Source organism: Alexandromys fortis, unplaced genomic scaffold (genome assembly GCF_014885135.2).
Source record: "Alexandromys fortis isolate MF-2015 unplaced genomic scaffold, M_Fortis_MF-2015_v1.1 scaffold_44, whole genome shotgun sequence".
NCBI lineage: Eukaryota > Metazoa > Chordata > Mammalia > Rodentia > Cricetidae > Alexandromys > Alexandromys fortis.
The window spans coordinates 237,366-249,018 of NW_026067921.1; the positions used below are offsets into that span (position 1 = coordinate 237,366).

At 36.5% G+C, this 11,653-nt stretch overlaps 1 protein-coding gene across 2 annotated transcripts; it reads right to left on the minus strand.

Moving 5' to 3' along the window:
• Positions 1–714: 714 nt before the first annotated feature.
• Positions 715–11,381, minus strand: Ccr3 (C-C motif chemokine receptor 3). Of its 2 annotated transcripts, none has more exons than XM_050141588.1 (2): positions 11,301–11,381; positions 715–3,647 (listed from the first exon to the last, which is right to left on the minus strand). In XM_050141588.1, exon 2 carries the CDS (start codon positions 3,635–3,637, stop codon positions 2,558–2,560), a length of 1,080 nt encoding a protein of 359 aa, XP_049997545.1. In that variant the 5' UTR covers positions 3,638–3,647; positions 11,301–11,381; the 3' UTR covers positions 715–2,557. The 2 variants fall into 2 exon arrangements, with proteins under 2 accessions (XP_049997545.1, XP_049997544.1); XM_050141587.1 differs by lacking the exon at positions 11,301–11,381 and adding an exon at positions 11,176–11,289.
• Positions 11,382–11,653: the final 272 nt, after the last annotated feature.

Sequence of the window (11,653 nt, forward strand, 5' to 3'; positions counted from 1 at the left end):
ATACGTAAAAGATGAGTCGGAAACCCAAAACTACCCAAAGAGATAAGTTAGGAAGTGAGTCAAATATGGAGGAAAGGTAAGAATAGCACATGGTAACAAGTGTGAGAAACACCCTGAGGAGAATCTGACAAACGGATAGAATGAAGAATCAAAACACTAGGTGAAATATATGTGTGAAAAACAACAAAACAAAACACTGTACCGTTCAGCTTTGCATTGCTACAGTGAAATATCTGCAGTAATTTATAAATATAAGAGGAAAATTGAGCTCATGCCTGGGATCTCCACATGTATGATCTTTAAATTTCAGATCTTTGGTAAGAGTGGAGAGCATGTGTTGGAGAGAATTACTTGTACTTACTATAAGCCAAGAAGATTACTGGGTCCCACAATTTCTTTTGGTGGTACACTTTTTTAAAAAAATATTTATTTATTTATTATGTATACAATATTCTGTCTGTGTGTATGTCTGCAGGCCAGAAGAGGGCACCAGACCTCATTACAGATGGTTGTGAGCCACCATGTGGTTGTGGGGAATTGAACTCAGAACCTTTGGAAGAGCAGGCAATGCTCTTAACCACTGATCTCTAGCCACACTAATTTTTCCTGAAAAAATATGTAGTTACCCCAGACAGGGACCAAATCATAGAGCGAATAAATGATTCCACCAAAGTTAAGACTAGCATATTAATAAGTTTATTGAGTATACTTATAGAGCATTATTGAGAGTACACTTTAAAGAGTGAGGGTTATCCCAAACAGCTATATCATTACAAAGTTTCATCTCATCATGAATGATGACCTCACGGAACTCCGTAATTATATATATTTAGCATCTCCCAAGACCATGTGCAAGTTGGAGCAAGAGAGAGTAATAGTTGAAATCCAAGAGGAATGTCTTATGACTGTAGATTCCTTCCTACGATGGAGTATCAGTAGCTCCAATAGCATCACTATTGAGCAATCTACTTCAAAATAATTATGAAATTACACCCAGTAGAAAAGTGTCATATTACAAGTTAAGGAAAACCATAAAACTTACTTTCCCAAAAAGCTATAAACAGGGAAAAAGGAATGAAAAAAAGAGATCTGAACCATATCCACTCTGTTTTTCTTCCTCACTCATTTTTGTGTCTCTGTTTCTAGTTCAGGGTGCTAAATACAGACAACCAAAGCTCAACTGAATAAAACTAATAGGCTAGAAGTTCCTACTACACTAACGACTTTCAGATGGACTAGCCTATCACATAGGCTGATCATTATGGCAGATAACCACGTAAAGGGCCCATATATCCCTCCCACAGCACTTGTGAAATCCTCAGGACAGTTGTCACATCTCTGAATGCATCATAGTTACAACAATTCTAAAAATGTGGTCATTTGACAAGTATCATGACCATCACCTGGGAACCTGTTGTTGATGATCAAGTCTCTCTTCAAACATGAATCATAAGCTCTGGGGTGGTGTTATGAGTGTACATATGAATCCATAGAGCACCTCCTGAGATTTCTAGAGTCTTTTGCCAGAATAATTAATCTGACCGGGAACATATATATAATGATAGTAATAGATAGATAAAAGATAAAAAGATATTCCTGGGATCTATAGAAGAGTACTAATGATCTGGGAAAAGACAGACATTCAAAAGCACTGTGCCATCTGGGTTCTGATCATTCATAGGTTATTTGCATAGCACCAACTTTCTCCTGTGTAATATCATGCACTTTTCTTGTATTTGATCTTTTTGGTAGGTGAGGCCAGGTGAAAAAGGATTTTTCTTCCAACTTAATTTATTTGTTACTCTTGATGCCTATCTCCAAATCTCTACTCTTCTTCTACAATTGGAATTATATATCCATGGATTAAAATACCCTCCAGGTACTTATGATGTCAAGTTTAGAGGAATTGAACTAGAGTACCACACCTGGACTCCTCAATACATATGACTCCAATGTGAAATTGACATTTAGGAGGACAATGTGTTCCTTCCAGAATGTTCTGTCACTAATGAAAAATATGATCACCTGACATGAATAGGAATTCATTTGACTTTTAAGAATAATTAAACAAGATACGACATCCAGTCTTCTGCAAGAGTAATTGTCCTTATACAAATAATAATGATAACTAAAAGAAAAATCATTCAAGAGAAAAAGGAACTACTTACATTAGGGAATGAAGTAAATGCATTTTGTGAAACATTTCACTGATGTCAAAAGATGAATGAAGTAGAAGTTTAATTTTTTTTAAATGTACCTACTGATGCTAAATAGAGTAACACTTATGTGAATCAGCATATATGCAACTCTTCAAAGACTCAAGAATAGCTATTGTTTTCACATTTGATGAATTGTCAAATGGCCAGCACATGACCTCTGGTCATGACTACAGGGTATATGAAGATATACTGAAGTCACTATGTGTGCTTTAAGGTCTTTGAGATCATCAGTGCTACATGGACAGTACAAATGACTGAATTAGAGATCATTGTGATTGACTTCATGTGTTTGCTTCATTCCCCAGTTCGTATAATCTGGGCAAGTTTTCTCTGCCCAACTAAAACACCACAGAGATTTCTTGCTCCCCAGTTGATGGGGAAATAGAACTGGTTCTTTCCATTTTCTCACCAGGAAGGAATGGAATATATTTCCCCAGGTAGATTGCCACGTGTCGGTGGAAAAAAAGCCGAAGGTGTTTCCGGAACCTCTCGCCAACAAAGGCATAGATGATTGGGTTGATACAGCAGTGGGTGTAGGCAATCACCTCAGTCACCTGCATGGCCAGGTCCAGGTGTTTGCTCTGTTGACAGCTGTTCTCCAAAAATGTGCTTTGAAAAGCAGAGAGAAGAAGAACCAGGTTGTATGGGGTCCAAAAAATAAAAAAGACTATCATGACAACAAAAATAAGCCTGATGGCCTTGTGCTTTTTTTTATTGGGGCATCTCAGCAGAGTTTTAATGATTCCTGAGTAGCAGACGACCATAATGAGGAGAGGGAGAGCTAGACCAAAGATATTCATTCTCAGAGCATGGAAACGCTTCCAGCTGTCTTCTTCACCCTCTGGGTAATGAGGACCGCAGAAATGCTCTCCATCGTTGTCTTGGGACACATAGAAGATAAATTCAGGGAATGCGGCCAGCCCTGCCAGTCCCCAGGTGATGATGCTGGTGATGGTAGCAAAAGTCACAGTCCGGGTTCTCAGGGCAAACACAGCATGAACAATGGCCAGGTACCTGTCAATTGTCAGCAGGATGATGAAAAAGATCTCACTGTACAGGGCAAGGTAGTAAAACCCAGAGATCACTTTACACATGTGATGGCCAAAACCCCATTTATTCCATGTAACATAGTGAATCCAGAATGGAACAGTGAAGAGAAAGAGCAGGTCAGAAATTGCCAAGTTGAGCAGGTAGATATTAGCCATAATTTGGAGCTTCCTGTACTTTATGAGGATCAACACAACCACCATGTTGCCTAGGAGGCCAATGATGAATACCAGGGAGTACAGTGGAGGTAGGAGCCATGACCCCAGCTCCTTGATGCTGACTTTTTCACAGGGTGTTGCCCACTCATAATCATAGGGTGTGGTCTCAAAGCTTTCAGCCATGTTCTCGGTTTTATTTATGTGGAATGCCATTCACTGGTCTCTGTAATAGAAAAAAAATTTAAAAAATAACTGTGTGAAACATACCAGTTGATTATTCAATGAAGAAACTCATGTTAAAACTTGTTTAGTACGTATTTTAAAAGATATATCTGAAATGATCTGAGTAGGGATCAGGAGGAGAAACTCTGCAGTTCTCAAAGTCATCATGATAGAAAAGGAAACAGAAATGCTGTGGCTGGTGGCAAAGAATGGGAATATTAATTTCTGAAAGTAATTGAAGGAGGAAATTCAAAGTTTTGAACTGAGAAATGAAAAGAATAATAATTATATGACCCATTCATGCATGTAATTATTATTACTACTGAATATTTTAATACATTTAAAAATTTTTATTTTATATTTTATGACTTTCAAAATCACTACCTTCATATAAATTGCAAAATGTTTATGATATTACTAATGATAACCACTTTTCTTGGGTCCTTTGATTAACATGTCCAAAACACTTAATGGGGAAACTGATACTTACTGAAACATTTATCTGAAATTTTCTAGTAAGGAAGTATAAAAGTTTGATAGAGTTTTAGTTTCTCTCCATTATACAAATATATATGTAATATATATTATATATGCAATCCTCTTGTCAGTAATTTAATGTAGTCATTTTAAGTTTAGCTATTGATGATTTAGCTATTCTTATTATGATTATTGAGCATTGAAATAAGTATAATTTAAGCAGCATTTTCCTCAGTGGCTTCTTTTCTCTGGCTCCTTGTGGTATTAAGGTAAGCAATGATATTCCAAGAGCTTCTCTTTCACTAAAGAGATGGTGAGCTAGTGGGTATAGGAAGGGGATTGTCTAAAACAACTTATCTCATCCGTCGCCAGACGAAGGTTCTAGGGTGATATTCAAGGTAGTCATCAGTCTGACTATGGAACAAGGCCAGATCAGGCACCCTCTCCTCCACTGCCCAGGGTCCTAGCCGAGGACATCCCCATGGACTCCTGGGAAGCCCTCCAGAGCCAAGCCTCTTGCCAACCCTAAAATGGCTCCCTTAATTAAGATATCTTCTTCCCCATTCCAATATCCTCCCTTCCTCCATCTCAACCATCCCAATCCCCCAAGCTCTCCCCTATCCTTTCCTTCTCCCTTCTCTCTCCCCTTCTCCTCTTTTCCCTATCCTCCCCACATCCCGCCCCCCATGCTCCCAACTTTTGCCTGGCAACCTTGTCTGCTTCCAATTTCCAGGAGGATCTATATATGTTTTTCTTTGGATTCACCTTATTACTTAGCTTCTCTGGGATCACGAACTATAGGCCCAATGTCCTTTGTTTATGGCTAGAATCCACTAATGAGTGAGTACATACCATATTCATATTTTTGGGTCTGAGTTATCTCACTCACGATAGTGTTTTCTATTCCCATCTATTTGCATGCAAAATTCAAGATGTCATTGTTGTTTTGTTTTGTTTTTTCACTGAGTAGTACTCTAATGTGTAGATGTGCCACACTTTCTACAGAGACCCACATCAGAGCACAGGACTGAGTTCCCAAGGTCCAGTTGAAGAGCAGAAGGTGGGAGAATATGACCAAGGAAGTTAGGATCGCGAAGGGTTGTCCACCCACTGAAACAGTGTGCCTGAGCTAATGGGAGCTCACCAAAGCCAGCTGGACTGGGACTGAATGAGCATGAGATCAAACTCGACCCTCTGAATGTGGTTGACAATTGGGGCAGAGTGAGGTGCCAATGATAATGGCACTGGGATTTGTCTCTACTGCATGTACTGGCTTTTTGAGATCTTAGCCTATTTGGATGAGTACCTTCCTAAGCCTGGATGGAGGGGGGAGGGCCTTGGACTTCCCACAAGGCAGGGTACCTTGCCCTATCTCAGGACTGGAGGGGGAGGACGGGAGGGAGGTGGGAGGAGGGGAGGAAGTGGAAATTTTGAATGGTATTATTTACAAAGTAATAAAAAATTATTAAAAATAAAAAACAAAAAAACTAAAACAACCTATTTTTTTAGATCAGAAGCTGAAGGACCAGTGCTTGCCTTCCTACAGACTCCAGCAGAAAAGAAAAAAAAAAGCAGACAAGCAGAAATCTCATGAATAACAATAAATCCATGCCGCATTTACTCACGAAGAGTCCCACTAACCTTTGCCTGGCTAAGAGGAAGGGAAAAGTGTGAGGGCATGAATAAGTTGGGATGGTCACCTAGCTTACTTCTCTAAGGATGGTTTGGACAGATTGTCTTCCAATAAGCCTGCTTGCTAGTTGAGTAGTGATTTGGCCCCAGATTTACTGATAACTGATGTGTCTCACACTGGGAGACAAAAACTCTCACTAGGAAAGGCCTCTTCCTTATTTAGGTATTACCTGAAAGACTCAAAAAGAAACTGCCACAAAATCAACTTGCTTTTTCATTTTTCCCTGTCCAATCATATTTGTGTCTGAAGTCTGAAAGAAAGGTTCTTTTAGTTGAGAGGTGACAATATCTGAACAAATAAGTTTTGGAGTATCTCCAGACACCAGGGACACAACGAGAAATTCCAGGGCCTACAAATTACAATCTTTTGAAGACACTGTTTAGTTTTTGGAACCCATGGTTTTGTCATATGTTCTTTTAAATTATTCTTTAGAGCAAACTATTATCTTAAAATTAATTTATGTATTCTTTTACTTTGCAAGAAATGTTCTCATCTAAAATACATTTTCTCGTGCATTAATTTTTGTATTTTCTTAATTATTTATTGATTCCTCTCTGAATTCTTTTCTTTCCCTAATTTTAAGTTTTGAAGTAATGCTTTAAGAAATCTCCAAAGTAGACAGAATTATCTTTCAATAAAAGAATATATTTCATAACCATTAAAAACTGCTTTTCCATTAAAGTCACATTTTTAAATTTTTGCATGTGGAAATGCTTATATTAAGATGAATTTTAAGTTTTTAATAATCCCAATTTATAATAAAAGTACAGGAAGAAAGTAATTTTAAATTGTGTGCCATATATCAATAATTTAGCACTATAATCAGCTATATTTATTTATAGACCCAGATATATGTTCTTTTGGTAGAATTTATAATTCATATTTAGGAATGATAACTTTGTATCTTAACTTACTTAAAAATAACTCCTGTTTCATAACTTTATTTTAAATTACATGAAAAGTACATTTAAAAACCTTTACATTTAAATTTATCTAGTTTATTTACTTTTAACAATTATTTTAGACTTTTCTTGTAAACAGAGTATGCAAATATAGCCAGTACTTTAACTTATTTCTTCACCAAAGGAGAACTCCAAAAGTTGATATACTTGACATATGGAAAATAATGTATATTTTAAGTTAAATATCTAATAGGTAAATTCATTTAATCCAGACTGGCCTATTATCCTAGGCAAAATATATACTAATAACTTAAGGATATCTTTAGTTTTTTCTTACCTGCAAATTTATTGGTCAAATGTATTTTTTATTTAAGTCACATAAATTATAAAGTGTTTGAGTTCATTTGCCAGTTTTAATTTATGTGCATGGCACTCACCTGCATCTGTCATGTGAACAATATGAAGTATAAACATGCCTCAGATGTAACAATCATGTGCACAAGCATATGAAAATTCACAAGATACATTTTTCTTTTTCAAACAAACTTATGTGTTATCATTTTATGTGTGTGTGTGCACTTTCATGACTTTATGTGTACTGCATATGTACAGGAACCTGAGGAGGTCAGAAGAGGACATGAGATTCCCTGGAACTACAGTTACAGGTAGTGGTGACCTGCCACAAGGATGCTGGGAACCAAACCCAGGTCTTCTGCAAGAGCAACAAGCACTATTAAATGCTGAGTCATATCTCCAGTCCCATAAAATATGTTGCAACCTCAAAGATTTTAAGGATTTTAATGGATTTATCATCTGTCAGCTCTTCTGACTGTTGATCTGATTATTTGCTCCATAGATCTAAGCAAGTCTTTAATTGTGTTCTTCTAAAGATCTGGTTTTCAGCTGAAACAAAGTATAAAATGTATCTTACAAGTTGAGTTCACAATCTAAGCATAATTTTTAAATGCCTACTCTAAAATAATAATTAAAACATAGTACAGAAACTATATAAACCACTCACCTAGAGATCTACTTCATTATCAAATACTATGGATTTCAACATGATTGTTATATTTTTTTAAAAATAAGTTTGTAATTTGTTTGTTTACATATGTAGTTCTGGAGACTGAATCCAAGACATTCAGTGTTAGGTGAATACCAAGACACAGAGATACATCCTTGATCCCATGTTAGGCTTCTACAGGACTGGCAACACAATAGGCTTCTTTGCACAGCATCTCTGTCCATACTGGCAGTATACTGTGCTATGGCGTTGTAAAAGCTATGGAATCACTAAATGAATGGAATTTTTGGGTCCCTCACAATCCTATGGGACCACAGTTGCACATTCTGTCATCACTGATTAAAAAAAAATCAATGTTCCAGCCACGACTACATAGCTTGTGGGTTTTTAAAAACTATTTTAATTATTTGCTTATTTTATTGATATTTTGCTTGCATGTATGTCTGTGTGAGATTGACAGGTCCCCTGGAGCTGGAGTTACAGACAGTTGTGGACTGCTATATGGTTGCCAGGAACTGAACCCAGGTCCTCTGGAAAAGCAACTGGTGCTCTTAAGTGCTGAGCCACCTCTCTAGCCCCAACTACATAGTTTGTTAAAGACCCTTGAAAACCATCCAATCCAAACAAAATTATCTTCCTCCAAGGAAAGAGTAACTCTTCCATCCCTCTTATTTCTTTTTTCTAAAATTTATTATGCATACAATGATCTGTTAACATACATACACCAGAAGAGGCACCAGATCTCATTATAGATGGTTGTGAGCCACCATGTGGTTGCTGGGAATTGAACTCAGGACCTCTGGAAGAGTAGCTAGTGCTCTTAACCTCTGAGCCATCTCTCCAGCCCCCCCTCTTATTTCTTAAAAACAAGATGTAAATCATCCATGTGGAAAGAATATTATATACCTAAAGATTTTTTAATATTTTTGTACTAGAGAATGTAATGTTAAGGAGCTCTACACAAATATTGAGCTCTGTGATCATTTAAAAAAGTGTGATCAATTAGAGATAAAAATTTGCTCCCATACAGATAGATATTTGTATCTATCTACAAACAGGTTGTATGTCATATTAAAAATTAGAATCATAAGAACTATATGCAATAGTGAGTTTCCTCATTTTTCTGGAAATTAAAGTTAGTAAGGGTCAAGAATTTTTGTTCGGTGTTGGGAATGGAATTCAGGGCATAGAACATGATAAGAACTCTACCACTGAGCTATATCCTTAGCCAAGATGAAGAATTATAGTTCATATTTCTAACTAAAACTTCAAAAAAAGTAATGGAAACAGGTTTGTACGTGGGTCAGGAAGATAAGTTACATTGTGGGTAAGGTAAATGGTGCAGTGTGAGGATGTGGAGAAAATCAACCATTTTGTTCTGCCTTGGGGATAAGGAGTAAAGAAGATTAAAAACTATAAATGGGTGTGGGGAGGGAATGGGAAAGAAAGAAAAGAGACAAGACGAAGGCACCTGCCAAGGACTTTTACCAACCTCATTCCTTAAAGATTAAAGTTGGCCATTGTCTTTTAATAGCAGGGGTTTCAAATATAGCTGATAGCTTTAATACAGACTGATGTTATTTAGGTGAACAAGATGGTCATGAAGACTTTATTCTTATAGGGAAAAGATCTCTGTGCTGCCAAAATAATGTGATCAGTATGACCAAACATTGCCAGTATATTTTGCTTTCTAAGCCCAAGTGTTTCTAGTAAGCATACTAAGAAACACTCTATGTGCCATGCACATTATAATTGACAGCATAATTATATTGCCTTGCAATTATATTGCACAAGATATTGTTTTCTGTTACTTAGATTCAACATGCTCATCTCTTATGGTTTAAAATTATTAAAAATATAATTTTTAGTGGTGTCAACATAGTGAGTAAATATTCATAATCATAATCTTTTTTTCTTTTTCTTTTTGTTTGTTTTTGTTTTTTTTCAAGATAGTGTTTCTGTAGCTCTGGAGCCTCTCCTGGAACTAGCTCTATTGCTGAAAGAAGTTGTTCCCAATTTGCCCTTTTATAAACAATACAGCAACAAATATCTCTGTGTGTTTTAAAACTTATTTCCCTAATTTATACACCCAAGGCACATTTTCAAACTCTAATATTAGTGTCTCCAAGACTCTCGATGCATTTTGCCAAATTGCTTCCAGGAAACATGACAATTATAAATTCATAGCAGTGTAGATGGTGGTTACAGTTTTAAAAAGCATCTACTAACATGGAAAAGAACTAAAATAAATTACTGAGCCAACCAAGCAGATATACTGTTGTCTTATTGTTGTAATTACCATCTCATTAATTACTGAAGGATTTTTAAACTGTAATTATTAATAACTATATTTCCTTTCCTGTGCATTGACTGTTCTTAGTATATTCTACTGAGTATATTTTCTCCTTTCTTATTGAGTCATAGAGTGCCCACACTTCTTATGCCAGGAGAAATTACTCAGTGGCAGGTTTCAGTGTAACCATTATCATCTTCTGAAAGGGGTAAGATGATCCGCTAGCCCAGTGGTTCTCAACCTCGCTAATGCTGTCACCCTTTAATACAGTCCTTCATGTTGAGACCCGAACTATAGATTCTTTTGTTTCTACTTCATAACTGTAATTTTCTACTGTTATGAATGTAAATATATTTAAATATCGTCAAATACTGTTGTAATATAAATATCTGATATGCAGGATAGCTGATACACAATTCCCAAAGGGGTTGCGACCCACAGGTTGAGAACCATTGCTCTAGTTCCAATCTACTTGTGTACTGAAAGTCATTACCCTCTCTCAAAGCACCCACCAAAGCCATTTAACTTCTAACCTCAGCCAAATTAGGGTTTTTCAGAAGATTAAATGAGATTTTTTTTGTCTTTACCCTCTTACAAAGATCTACAAACAACAGCCAGCCAACCTGATCCACACAGCAAGAAGACATTGAGGCAATCATCAACCAATCCATCTAGCAGCCTTAGAGTGAATTTTCAATGAAAACTTTAACTATGAATTTAAATACAAAATTACTTTCTATACACACAAATACATGAATATATTACGTGCTAATACACATGCATGCACACAATAGATTACATTTTTATGATGATCTTACAAGTCAATATCAATTAACACTAACTACTAGGTGTAACAGTTTGGGAATGAGGCCATTCTCCATGGTTTATAATTTATAAGAAGTACAGGCCGGTAACAAATAATGTGGCATGAGTGGTCATAAAGTTCATGTTCAGATGAACACAACGGATAAGGGTGTCATAGTATAGGTGGGAGATTGAAGGATAGGAAAGGGGGAAGCAAGAAGAAAATGGAAATATATTACAAAATCTTTTTTCATTCTACCTCATGTTACCTTTAAATCATTTTACACCACCCTCTTTGAAGCAAGAGGGCTTCTGGAACACATTTCTTTCACCTACCTGGACTAATATATCCGTTTTTCCTTCTAGAGCTCTGACAACCTACATGAAAACATCTTCTAATGAAACGGTTATCAAATTTCTGTATTTCTTGTCCAGAAGAGAACAAAAAGCAGAAACGATACCTGATGGTTTTCTGCTAAGCCTTTTATGAGTCCAGTAGTAGCTTAGGTCTCACTGATGATAAGACGGAGATAACGTTCGATCACATACACCAGTCAGGTAGTAAATAACACAGCTTCCTGTTTTAAACAGGCTAGCTTCTCAGGTTTTGCAAGTTTTCAGAAAGATATCAACTTGTTACAGTTCTTCCTTTTTGTTATTTACTGTGCATACTCAGTTCTCAGTTGAGTTATCTGGGGATGGATATTGCTGACATTCAGCAGCTATCTTGCAGGCTCTTTACCCATTTGGCATTGTTCATTTTTGATGTGAGGTGGGGGTGACAACTTCTCATTAATTATTATGTTCACCCATG